At 41.7% G+C, this 13,349-nt stretch overlaps 1 protein-coding gene and 1 non-coding gene across 2 annotated transcripts in view; both read left to right on the top strand.

The window, feature by feature from the left end:
* Positions 1 to 4,869: 4,869 nt before the first annotated feature.
* Positions 4,870 to 5,010, top strand: LOC135573045 (U4 spliceosomal RNA). Its single transcript, XR_010464616.1, has one exon. It is a non-coding gene; the product is annotated as a U4 spliceosomal RNA (small nuclear RNA).
* A 4,983-nt stretch (positions 5,011 to 9,993) lies between these two features.
* Positions 9,994 to 13,349, top strand: part of LOC135572860 (N-acylneuraminate cytidylyltransferase-like) — a 22,336-nt gene continuing 18,980 nt past the window's right edge. Inside the window, exons 1-4 of the mRNA XM_065021378.1 lie at positions 9,994 to 10,421; positions 11,341 to 11,483; positions 12,094 to 12,249; positions 13,295 to 13,349. The exon at positions 13,295 to 13,349 is cut by the window's right edge and continues 79 nt beyond it. Of these exons, the coding sequence (XP_064877450.1) occupies positions 10,201 to 10,421; positions 11,341 to 11,483; positions 12,094 to 12,249; positions 13,295 to 13,349 (575 nt within the window). The 5' untranslated portion in view covers positions 9,994 to 10,200. The remainder of the gene's footprint in view (positions 10,422 to 11,340; positions 11,484 to 12,093; positions 12,250 to 13,294) is intronic.

Raw genomic sequence — 13,349 nt, 5'->3', positions numbered from 1 at the left:
TTGTTTTTGGTTCGTTTGGAACATTTTCTCCTCAAATTGCATCTTGGACAAATGTGTATTTTCTCTGTGATGATTCGATAGAATTTAGAAATCAAAGTGTGGGAAATCTGTATAAATGTATTCTGTTCACAAGCAATTGGTCTCTTGATGAAATATAAAAATAAAAAAAAAGTGACAATCAAGTTAATTAATCAAATAATAATTTGGATCACAGGTTATATAAAAAAGATACGTAGCTGTTTGGTTGCGTCATTGCATTACCAATCGAGCGGTCGTCATTGTTACCACAGCCACAAAGTCATAAACCCCGCCTTTCTACAATTTTGCTTCTTAAATGTTGATTTTATAACTAACCTTATGCATTGCTTAAATTAGGTTCATTAAATTAAGCTCATTTTTGCTTTAAGGAATTTTTACAATAAAGCCAATTTTGACTTTGTGACTGTGGTAACTAGTGGAAACCTAATCGGTCGAGAACGTGCAACAAAGTTCAGACTTGTTGCGGTCAGGTTTAGAAACTGATGTACAGTAACGTTACTCTCTGCTTGTTGTGGGTGGAGACAAAGATGGTGGACCAGAAATAATTAGGGAGTGGGATATCTCGCCTTCTTTACTGTCTACGGGGGACATTCTACAACACTTGTTTTTGCAGATTGGAGTGAATCATGCTAAATGTGTGGTTAGCGTATACATATAAAACCTGCAATATGTCATAATTGAAAACGTGAGTTGAGAAGCCCCAGCCGATTCCAGGTGTGTATTGCGCAAAATAAAAATAAATATTTAAACAATTATTTATTCAGTTTCGTAACATCAGTTAGCTAGCCAGACAGTGACTAGAAGAGTGCGCGACAAAATGAAGTGGCCGAAGCCCAGAGAAAATCTTTGGCCTGTCCTACACTTGCCTGGAAACCCGACATACAATTCTGGGTCGGGCAGAAATGTGAGATGCCGAGGAAACTTTCCTGATTCAAACGCTACTTTCTGGTTCACAGGCAAAGCCCTAACGCAATATAGGCAACACCTGAGGGCTGCAAGAATAATGTGTAATGTGTTCATCGGAAATACTTTATTTTAAAGATGCACTATGTACACTGAACAAAAATATAAATGCAACATGCAACAATATCAAAGATTTTACTGAGTTACAGTTCATCTAAGGAAATCAGTCAATTAAAATAAATTCATTCGGCCCTAATCTATGGATTTCATATGACTGGGAATACAGATATGCATCTGTTGGTCCCAGATACCTTACAAAAAAAAGTAGGGATGTGAATCAGTCAGTATCTGGTGTGACCACTATTTGCTCATGCAGCTCAACACATCTCCTTTGCATAGAGTTGATCAGGCTGTTGATTGTGGCCTGTGGAATGTTGTCCCGCTGTGTGAAGTTGCTTGATATTGGCTGGAACTGTAATCGATGTGTGCGCTGTTGTACACATCGACCCAGAGCATCCCAAACATGCTCAATGTGTGGCATGTCTGGTGAGTATGCAGGCCATGGAAGAACTGGGACATTTTCAGCTTCCAGGAATTGTGTACAGATCCTTGCGACATGGGGCCGTGCGTTATGGCGGAGGATGAATGGTGATGGCGGCGGAAAAATGGTACGACAATGGGCCTCAGGATGTCATCACGGTATCTCTGTGCATTTAAATTACCATCAATAAAATGCAGTTTCTCGACCGTGTAAATTGGGGCCATGTCTTTGCAGATGTAAGTTGTAATGGCAGCTGTTATCTCCTTCCATCTTCGTGGTTCTTTGCCATATGCTGTGCCGCGGGCAAAAGCCTCTTGCCATGTCTGAGTCAGGGGTTTGTTTTGAGCACTAGACTATACTTTTTGGGGTCTCATCCGTAGACTCTCTCCGTACTGTTTCACATGATTATTGTGTAGGTGGTAAGAGGTTAGTGGTGTTTGAGCCTGTTGTTGGGACTGGCCTGTTTCACATGATTATTGTGTAGGTGGTAAGAGGTTAGTGGTGTTTGAGCCTGTTGTTGGGACTGGCCTGTTTCACATGATTCTTGTGTAGGTGGTAAGAGGTTAGTGGTGTTTGAGCCTGTTGTTGGGACTGGCCTGTTTCACATGATTCTTGCGTAGGTGGTAAGAGAGGTTAGTGGTGTTTGAGCCTGTTGTCAGGACTCTGACCTGCGACACATCTTGTAGAGGACGGTTTTCTGGTCCGTGTCAGACTTGTCATACCCAAACCACGTCCATGTGACAGAAGTAGTCCCTCTTTTAGGTACGAGCTCCATGTCTCCGTGCTCTGGGCCACGTTCACTCCATGTTTGTGTAGCACATTTTGCAAAGTGTTGTCCAATTGACAAAATATTGGCGTAAAGAGTGTGATTTGCGACACAACAAAATAAACAGAGCATAATATGAAACAATAGACATTTTCTATCGTCACACAATATATATCGTCATATCGCCCAGCCCTATTTGCAACTGCAGTTGAAGTGTTTTCTATGTACCTTTTAAGATTTTATCCATTCATATTTTATATTTTGTTACATGCTTAATTGAACATTTGCACAAAGGTTCTAAATAAAAGGAGAAATGATCAAATATGAGCAGTACATTTTATTTGTTGAGTATAATTTAAAATGTAATAAGAAATAGGCCTTCATGTGGTCATTTTATATAAACTATTTATTCATTGAATTGACAGAAAATGTGCTATATCGGGACATGTATCATTATCTGGATATGAAATGACCTATATTGGGATATGAGATTTTGGCCATATCGCCCAGCCCTAGTCTGGGTTTGTGAGGTCGGTTGGATGTAATGCCAAATTCTCTAAAATGACATTGGAGGCGGCTTATGGTAGAGAAATTACATTAAATTATCTCGCAACAGATCTGGTGGACATTTCTGCAGTAGGCATGCCAATTTAATTGCATGCTTGTGTTGTGTGACAATACTGCACATTATAGAGTGGCCTTTTATTGCCACCGGCACAAGGTAGGCCTGTGTAAAGATCACGCTGTTTCATCAGCTTGTTGATATGCAACACCGGGCAGGTGGATGACCTTGGCAAAGGAGAAATGCTCACTAACAGGGATGTAAACAAATTTGTGCACAACATGTTTGAGAAATATGCTTTTTGTGCGTATGGAAAATGTATTGGATCCTTTATTTCAGCACATGAAACATGATGCCAACACTTTACATGTTTCATTCATATGTTTGTTCAGTATAGAAATTTCTCTGCCATTTCCTGGTTGCCAAAATTCTAATAGTTTGCCTAATTTCAGTTTATAAGACAAAACAAGCAAGTATAGTGTAGAAAATCATTTTACCATCTAAACTGCTGTGAAATATATTTTCCATAACCCTAAATATTGTATTTTCAGCTGTTTGAAGCTGTTGTACAAAACAAAGTGAAAGACACCAAATGAAATGTAGGCATGGGCAGCATAGAAATAGTGCACATAGAACAGATATACCGCTTCTTAAACTTGCTTTCAATGATGTATCTATAACTAACTTTTCTATGTGAATTTGGTTGGGTCACCCAAAAGTTACATATTGCAGCTTTAATGCATTTATCCTGATTAACTAACATGTTTTCTTACCTATGATGCTAAATAGCTAGCTAGCTAGGTTTGTTTGCCAAATGGAGGTTTGTTAGCCTAGCTAGCTAACTAGTAAAGATGGGACCCTGAAGACTATTCCCAAGTTATCTCAACAAAATAATAGGCAGAGAAAACCCTTTGTAGCTATTAGTACTACACTTTACATGGTTCTTAATTAATTATCTTCATATACAACAGTGTCCTTGTGTCTTTACCATCGAATGCCAACTGTATTAGACTAGTTATTTATCTCAAACAGCTCACAGTCTCACTGTCAGAATTAGACGTCCATGTTTCTGCAACGTCACATTTCTAAGTGTTTAAGGTTAAGTTTAGACATTAACTCTGAATGGTTACGGTTTAGAATAGGCTTCAAACAAAAATATCAAAAAACAATTTGCAACCTTTGCATCTTTGGAATCAGAGAATGATGCTTAAGCCCATCTGCCATCCCCGTCCACAATGCCCTAGCAAAACCAAAACCTACGTGAAGGTAACAGTGCTCGCTGTTGCCTTTAGTGGCCGGGTACCACGTCATCTCCCGACATCAGACATGGATGGACCGTTGAACTGGCAGGTTTTACTACAGTGGGCCTAATGCCTAATGAACATTCAAGGCGAATGCCTCCATCTGGTGGTGCAAAGTGAAACATCTCCCTGGTCCATACAGCTCCCCGGTACAGATATTGGTATGTGTAGTAAGGCTGTGTAGAAATGTAAAATATTCCTATGGAATAATAGCACCAATCTCTGACTGCAAATGTTCAAAAGATGGAATATTGTCATCGTACTGATATCTGATTTTGCAATCGTACATATACAATTATCTACGACTGTTCAAAACATTTCCAAATCTTGTTAGGATCCGTCCGGACGGGATACTTGCCTGCAGATCAGATCAGTGCAATCATATATTTACATAAGAATTGGTCAGTTCTATCCACAATCCTTGGGACGTCCCTACCTTAAACGTCTAACCCTTAACCCGTTTAAATTTCAACTTCAATGGGGCAGGGACGTCCTAAGGATCTGAAAAGCACGAACCCATGAGAATGGTATGTTTCACATCCCATCATGCATTGCGGTGTGGTGTAGCTACATTATTATTTTAAAAATACAAATTATGCACACCTGGGGTTATCGAAACGTTTTGAACACATTTCAATCCTAATATATTACTATTGCACACAAATTAGCACCACACTGTACCGCGACGTTATGATGAACCGTCTCCGTGAATTGTATCTTCTGTGGTGGCTACCTTGCCTTTTTCAAGATTTGAGTCAGCTTTGCGCAGTGGCAGTATCGTAGCCGATGAGGTCTATCCGAGGCGCGATTATTGCTAGTTGAAAACTTTACCCAATACCCCGCCGTGACGACTTGAAATATAGTCGGCATTGGCAATTTTTGACGGTCTCTAAGGAGACTGATATTCTTGTTGAAAGTAAAGAAGTTTTGAGGTATCTCGCAGTAGTGGTCTGGAGTTTATTGAATGTGGCGTTATTTGCAGATGTATTAATTCAAATCAAATTTATTTATATAGCCCTTCGTACATCAGCTGATATCTCAAAGTGCTGTACAGAAACCCAGCCTAAAACCCCAAACAGCAAACAATGCAGGTGTAAAAGCACGGTGGCTAGGAAAAACTCCCTAAGAAAGGCCAAAACCTAGGAAGAAACCTAGAGAGGAACCAGGCTATGTGGGGTGGCCAGTCCTCTTCTGGCTGTGCCGGGTAGAGATTATAACAGAACATGACCAAGATGTTCAAATGTTCATAAATGACCAGCATGGTCGAATAATAGTAAGGCAGAGCAGTTGAAACTGGAGCAGCAGCACGGTCAGGTGGACTGGGGACAGCAAGGAGTCATCATGTCAGGTAGTCCTGGGACATGGTCCTAGGGCCCAGGCCAGTTGAAACTGGAGCAGCAGCATGGCCAGGTGGACTGGGGACAGCAAGGAGTCATCATGTCAGGTAGTCCTGGGGCATGGTCCTAGGGCTCAGGTCCTCCGAGAGAGAGAAAGAAAGAGAGAAGGAGAGAATTAGAGAACGCACACTTAGATTCACACAGGACACCGAATAGGACAGGAGAAGTACTCCAGATATAACAAACTGACCCTAGCCCCCCGACACATAAACTACTGCAGCATAAATACTGGAGGCTGAGACAGGAGGGGTCAGGAGACACTGTGGCCCCATCCGAGGACACCCCGGACAGGGCCAAACAGGAAGGATATAACCCCACCCACTTTGCCAAAGCACAGCCCCCACACCACTAGAGGGATATCTTCAACCACCAACTTACCATCCTGAGACAAGGCCGAGTATAGCCCACAAAGATCTCTGCCACGGCACAAACCCAAGGGGGGCGCCAACCCAGACAGGCCGACCACAACAGTGAATCAACCCACTCAGGTGACGCACCTCCCCAGGGACGGCATGAGAGAGCCCCAGTAAGCCAGTGACTCAGCCCCTGTAATAGGGTTAGAGGCAGAGAATCCCAGTGGAAAGAGGGGAACCGGCCAGGCAGAGACAGCAAGGGCGGTTCGTTGCTCCAGAGCCTTTCCGTTCACCTTCCCACTCCTGGGCCAGACTACACTCAATCATATGACCCACTGAAGAGATGAGTCTTCAGTAAAGACTTAAAGGTTGAGACTGAGTTTGCGTCTCTGACATGGGTAGGCAGACCGTTCCATAAAAATGGAGCTCTATAGGAGAAAGCCCTGCCTCCAGCTGTTTGCTTAGAAATTCTAGGGACAATTAGGGAGGCCTGCGTCTTGTGACCGTAGCGTACGTGTAGGTATGTACGGCAGGACCAAATCAGAGAGATAGGTAGGAGCAAGCCCATGTAATGCTTTGTAGGTTAGGAGTAAAACCTTGAAATCAGCCCTTGCTTTGACAGGAAGCCAGTGTAGAGAGGCTAGCACTGGAGTAATATGATCACATTTTTTGGTTCTAGTCAGGATTCTAGCAGCCGTATTTAGCACTAACTGAAGTTTATTTAGTGCTTTATCCGGGTAGCCGGAAAATAGAGCATTGCAGTAGTCTAACCTAGAAGTGACAAAAGCATGGATTAATTTTTCTGCATCATTTTTGGACAGAAAGTTTCTGATTTTTGCAATGTTACGTAGATGGAAAAAAGCTGTCCTCGAAATAGTCTTGATATGTTCTTCAAAAGAGAGATCAGGGTCCAGAGTAACGCCGAGGTCCTTCACAGTTTTATTTGAGACGACTGTACAACCATTAAGATTAATTGTCAGATTCAACAGAAGATCTCTTTGTTTCTTGGGACCTAGAACAAGCATCTCTGTTTTGTCCGAGTTTAATAGTAGAAAGTTTGCAGCCATCCACTTCCTATGTCTGAAACACATGCTTCTAGCGAGGGCAATTTTGGGGCTTCACCATGTTTCATTGAAATGTACAGCTGTGTGTCATCCGCATAGCAGTGAAAGTTTACATTATGTTTTCGAATAACATCCCCAAGAGGTAAAATATATAGTGAAAAAACAATAGTGGTCCTAAACAGAACCTTGAGGAACACCGAAATTTACAGTTGATTTGTCAGAGGACAAACCATTCACAGAGACAAACTGATATCTTTCCGACAGATAAGATCTAAACCAGGCCAGAACATGTCCGTGTAGACCAATTTGGGTTTCCAGTCTCTCCAAAAGAATGTGGTGATCGATGGTATCAAAAGCAGCACTAAGGTCTAGGAGCACGAGGACAGATGCAGAGCCTCGGTCCGATGCCATTAAAATGTCATTTACCACCTTCACAAGTGCCGTCTCAGTGCTATGATGGGATCTAAAACCAGACTGAAGCATTTCGTATACATTGTTTGTCTTCAGGAAGGCAGTGAGTTGCTGCGCAACAGCCTTCTCTAAAATTTTGAGAGGAATGGAAGATTCGATATAGGCCGATAGTTTTTTATATTTTCTGGGTCAAGGTTTGGCTTTTTTTCAAGAGAGGCTTTATTACTGCCACTTTTAGTGAGTTTGGTACACATCCAGTGGATAGAGAGCCGTTTATTATGTTCAACATAGGAGGGCCAAGCACAGGAAGCAGCTCTTTCAGTAGTTTAGTTGGAATAGGGTCCAGTATGCAGCTTGAAGGTTTAGAGGCCATGATTATTTTCATCATTGTGTCAAGAGATATAGTACTAAAAGACTTGAGCGTCTCTCTTGATCCTAGGTCCTGGCAGAGTTGTGCAGACTCAGGACAACTGAGGTTTGGAGGAATACGCAGGTTTAAAGAGGAGTCCGTAATTTGCTTTCTAATAATCATAATCTTTTCCTCAAAGAAGTTCATGAATTTATCACTGCTAAAGTGAAATTCATCCTCTCTTGGGGAATGCTGCTTTTTAGTTAGCTTTGCAACAGTATCAAAAAGGAATTTCGGATTGTTCTTATTTTCCTCAATTAAGTTAGAAAAATAGGATGATCGAGCAGCAGTAAGGGCTCTTCGGTACTGCACGGTACCGTCCTTCCAAGCTAGTCGGAAGACTTTGCATTAATAAGTGTGTATTTGCAATATGAGATTTGTGTTATCTCTGCACTTCCATGAAAATACGAATTGAACGTTTGAATTACATTCAGCGTGTAGGTCTAGCGTCCCAGTTATGCTACATACATCAGAGTGATTTGTATCTAGTGGGAGTGCGAGTTTGTAGACAGTTTGTCCATTAGCGAACTCTGCCTCCGACTTTGGAACTAGTTCAAACTGGTATGGTTTCCCATTGATCATATTGTCTGTTTTTCCCCGGCTGTTTACCGGTAGTTGGTTTTATACTACTGAGTGAGAGCAGGAAAAATAAAACTACTACTGAGTGAGAGCAGGAAAAATAAAAGTACCCCAATAAAAAAATGACTCAAGTAAAGTGAAAGTCACCCACTAAAATACTACTTGAGTAAAAGTATTTGGTTTTTAAAAAATACATGTCATTTTCTAAAATATACTTAAGTATCAAAAGTACAACTACAAATCATTTCAAATTACTTATATTATGCAAACCAGATAGCGCCATTTTTTGTATTTACGGAAAGCCAGGTGCACATTCCCAACGCTCAGACATATTTTACAAATGAAGCATTTGTGTTTAGAGAGTCCGCATGATCAGAGGCAATAGGGATGACCAGGGATGTTCTCTTTAATAAGCACGTGAATTTGACAAATTTCCTGTCCTGCTAAGCGTTCAAAATGAAACGAGTACTTTTGGGTGTTAAGGAATATATATGTATGGAGTAAAAAGCACAATATTTTCTTATGGAATGTAGTAAAGTAAAAGTAGCCAAAAATATAAATAGTAAAGTACAGACCCCCCCAAAACTACTTTAGTGGTACTTTAAAGTTTTTTGAATGTATTCTACAGTGGTAGATTAAAACCCTGTAGAATAATGAACCAGATATTTCACCGGATGTATAAAACTTCATGTGAAGCATCCGTTTGGCGTTTCCACTCACTACCAAATATGGTGATGCGAGGAAGCCCAGTGCCCTGCAGTGGGTGTAGAATGATTTTTGCCGAAATTCTGCACATTTACTAATCGATGAAGCTAGTGATGGGGAAACGAAGCTTTCTGAAGCATTCAGCATTTCCATACAATTGTGTCGAAAATAGGTTGACTACACGAGGCTTTGATCAACATAGTGTACACTAGTGGCACCTGCTGGTTAAAATAAGCATTTTCCTATTCTACCGAAACGAATACCAAACCAATCAGGTGGTTATTCGACAAACTTGAAAATAAAAGAGAGCCGCACACTCTAGGAGCTCAGATGCAAACATTTTATTACCAACGTTTCGATGGTGGTTATTCGACAAAACACATCTTTGGAGGTCATTGATAACGTGTTTCCGATAAAGCGATACAATATCCGCACACTGCTTAACGATTTCGATGCATGACTCCGAGCTCCCGGTATCAGACGTATCATCTTATCGCCATACATTTTTATGTTTCCAAAACTACAATCAGTAAAATAGTAGACTTTACCCTTTGCCAACGTTTCTAAAACATAAAAGTTATTTCAGAGTGCAAGGGGGAATTGAGTTATTGCACTGCACAGGGTCGATCCAGCTAGAAGTAGTAAATACTTTACCGTAAGTACTGCTGTTTGGTTGGCTAGCGCAATTGAATTGTTGTCTATGATGAGTACCTTTACATTATTTTGTGCAATATTGAAACCTGGAGTTCTGTGATTGAGAAAATAGACATTGGACATGCTTCTACCATTTTGCACCTTAGGTATTCTCGTGTCGATTATATTGATCGCCATCATAGTTTTTAACGCATTGACCTCAATCATTACGGTACAATTCTATGGTGACGTTCTTTCTGATTTCGTAGCCACAATGAAATATCATAATACGCCACGTTTTCTGTTTATAAATGTCATATTTGTAGGATTAATAGGCCGCCCTTCAGTGTATACTACTGACATTGTAGTCAGTAGTATATATTGTAACCTAAATACCTAGCTAGCTACAGTGAGCTAGAACACAAGACGTAGCTAGCTAGATTCATCAGCCGACTGCTACACATAGCTACTGCTAAGTTACAGTGATACCGCCACGTCTTCTTAACCTCCAACTGGGCTACTGAGTGACCCTTTACAATGGCCGCTACAAGAAAACGAACGCGATCAGGCATCGGAGATGTGAGAGACAGAAAAGCAAAGGTTATTAAAACCAGCGGTGAGAAGAGACACATCGCAGCCCTGATCCTGGCGAGGGGAGGCAGTAAGGGGATCCCCCTGAAGAATATCAAAATGCTCGCCGGTGTCCCCCTCATCGGATGGGTTCTGAGAGCTGCAGTGGACTCCAAACAGTTTGACAGGTAATTCAGTTCAATCTAATAGTCAAATGTCTTTCAATCTAACTACTGTAGTTGCTTTGATAGAAGCTTGGTAGACTAGCTACATTTACAACCCACATACAAAAAATGGCAGTATACTATGATATTAATGCCATAGTATTCACTGTAATGTTTTTGTATTATTCACTGTAGTGTAGTGTATTATTTACAGTTAACTATAGTATACATATTGTAGTAAAATAACTAGTATATACTATAGCATCATGTAGTGTTTTGCGGACTGTAGTATTTACTATAGTGTTTTTGTTTGTATATCTTTGACATAGAAGTGGAGGCTTTCTCTCCTTACTAGATACATACTAAAAGAGCTAATTTCCCATAACCTGTAGGTAGATAGGACTGGGGTGTGAACAGAGGTCAGCACTTTACTCTTTTCTAACTGTAGGGAACACAATACGTGGGCTGTACTTGGCATGTGGGTTTCTCACTTATGGGGTTATGGAGGAGGAGAATGGGCAGAGTATATGCAAATTACTCTAGTATTTACTATAGTTAAAAAGGGTAGTGTTTTTGGGGACATTACTGTAGCATTTACTAGTGTTTTTTGCAGATACTACTGTAGTATTTACTATAGTATTCTACAGTATACTACAACATTCTCTACTAAGTACTACACATGAGCAAGGGATATACTACAGTTTATTACAGAATTCTATTTTAAATACTGTAGTATTCTATACTAAACTAGTATTTTTAAATGTGAGAAAGCATGTTGACATTCTTGTTTTGGGTGCATGGATAATATTGTTATTTGAAAGTTAATGTACTGTCTCTGAATGAACCCCCTGGTTTGGGCTCGGCCACACAAGACTGGATTACACTGATGCAGCCTACTTGTTACAAAGCCTGAGGAATCAACTTGTTCCGTTCTTTCTCCCAGTGTGTGGGTATCAACTGACCATGATGACATTGAGAAGGTAGCCAAGGCATGGGGAGCTCAGGTTCACCGCAGGAGCCCAGAGGTGTCCAAAGACTCCTCCAGCTCTCTTGACACCATCCAGGAATTCGCCCGATTAAACCCAGGTAGGGGGTGAATGTCAAGTGTATTTCCTTGATTCCTCATGTCCTCTCTCCTTGCCTCCTTCTCAAAACGCATTAGAGGAGGAGATCTGAGTGGAGGATCTGAGGTTCCTCCAATGAGATCTAATGCGTTTTGAGATCAGATCTTCTGCTATGCAATGTGCTGTGAGAAGGAGACGAGGAGGGAGGCGTGAGGAAGATTCTCTGTGGCAACAGTGTCAACGTTGGTTATATTTTATTGTGACAGAACCACACCCTTTGTGACACTTCAACTATCTTTGTAATGACTGTTTGGCAGCGCTTTGTTATAGATGTCAGCTGATAATGTCATATATGCAGAACTTGTTTAGCCACTAGCTTGACTAAGGCTCTGGGACGGTATGTATCAAGTATCTCAGAGTAGGAATACTGATCTAGGATCAGGTCCCCCCGTCCATGTAGTCTTATTCATTGTGATCTATGAGGCAACATTTGGGATTATCCCAATAAAGTTGGACCCACTCCATAGCTTCAATTGACAACAGTGGCAGCATATACACAATTATTCAAATCTCATACTGTTTCTCATATTCTTCTGGTATCTCATAGTCTGCTGTGTGTTGTCCTCCTCCAGAGGTGGAGGTGATCTGTCACATCCAGGCCACGTCTCCCTGCCTGCACCCCTTCCACCTGAAGGAGGCCCTGGAGATGATCACCAAGCAGGGCTTCACGTCCGTCTTCTCCGTGGTCCGACGACACCACTTCCGCTGGCAGGAGGTGAAGAAAGGAGGTACGGGACAGCCATGTGTTATGTTTAGGACCTCACAGGAGGTGAAGAAAGGAGGTACGGGACAGCCATGTGTTATGTTTAGGACCTCACAGGAGGTGAAGAAAGGAGGTACAGGACAGCCATGTGTTATGTTTAGGACCTCACAGGAGGTGAAGAAAGGAGGTACGGGACGGGACAGCCATGTGTTATGTTTAGGACCTCACAGGAGGTGAAGAAAGGAGGTACGGGACAGCCATGTGTTATGTTTAGGACCTCACAGGAGGTGAAGAAAGGAGGTACAGGACAGCCATGTGTTATGTTTAGGACCTCACAGGAGGTGAAGAAAGGAGGTACAGGACAGCCATGTGTTATGTTTAGGACCTCACAGGAGGTGAAGAAAGGAGGTACAGGACAGCCATGTGTTATGTTTAGGACCTCACAGGAGGTGAAGAAAGGAGGTACAGGACAGCCATGTGTTATGTTTAGGACCTCACAGGAGGTGAAGAAAGGAGGGAAGGGACAGCCATGTGTTATGTTTAGGACCTCACAGGAGGTGAAGAAAGGAGGTACGGGACAGCCATGTGTTATGTTTAGGACCTCACACTTAGGCATGGTTTCCAGGCTACAGATGAACCCTAATGCTGTATTAAAAAGCAAGATCAATGGAGAATCTCCATAGAAAATGATTTGTAGTCCAGGATTAGGCTTCATCTCTGTGGGGGAAAAACACCCCTAGGCTACTGCATAATTCCATCCCTCTAGAGTTGTGTGTGTATAAGGTAGTTGTGGAATTGTTAGACTACTTGTTAGATATTACTGCACTGTCAGAACTAGAAGCACAAGCATTTCGCTACACTCGCATTAACATCTGTAAACCATGTGTATGTGACCAATACAATTTGATTTGAAGTAGGGTCAGGAGTTTTTCCTGTCCACGTGACTGTATCACAATAGAGAGATGGGGGTGTGATTAAACAAGTGAGTTTGTCTCCTGACCAGGTTCTAACCAGAAACCAGACTGTTTCCTATCAACTCATAATGATGATGTGTTCTCTCTCCTGTTCAGGTAGTGTAGCCACCCAGCCTCTCAACCTGGATCCATCCAACAGGCCCCGGAGACA

Source organism: Oncorhynchus nerka, linkage group LG8 (genome assembly GCF_034236695.1).
Source record: "Oncorhynchus nerka isolate Pitt River linkage group LG8, Oner_Uvic_2.0, whole genome shotgun sequence".
NCBI lineage: Eukaryota > Metazoa > Chordata > Actinopteri > Salmoniformes > Salmonidae > Oncorhynchus > Oncorhynchus nerka.
The sequence above is the reverse complement of the archived record's forward strand: the minus strand, read 5'-3'. Positions and strand labels throughout refer to the sequence as shown.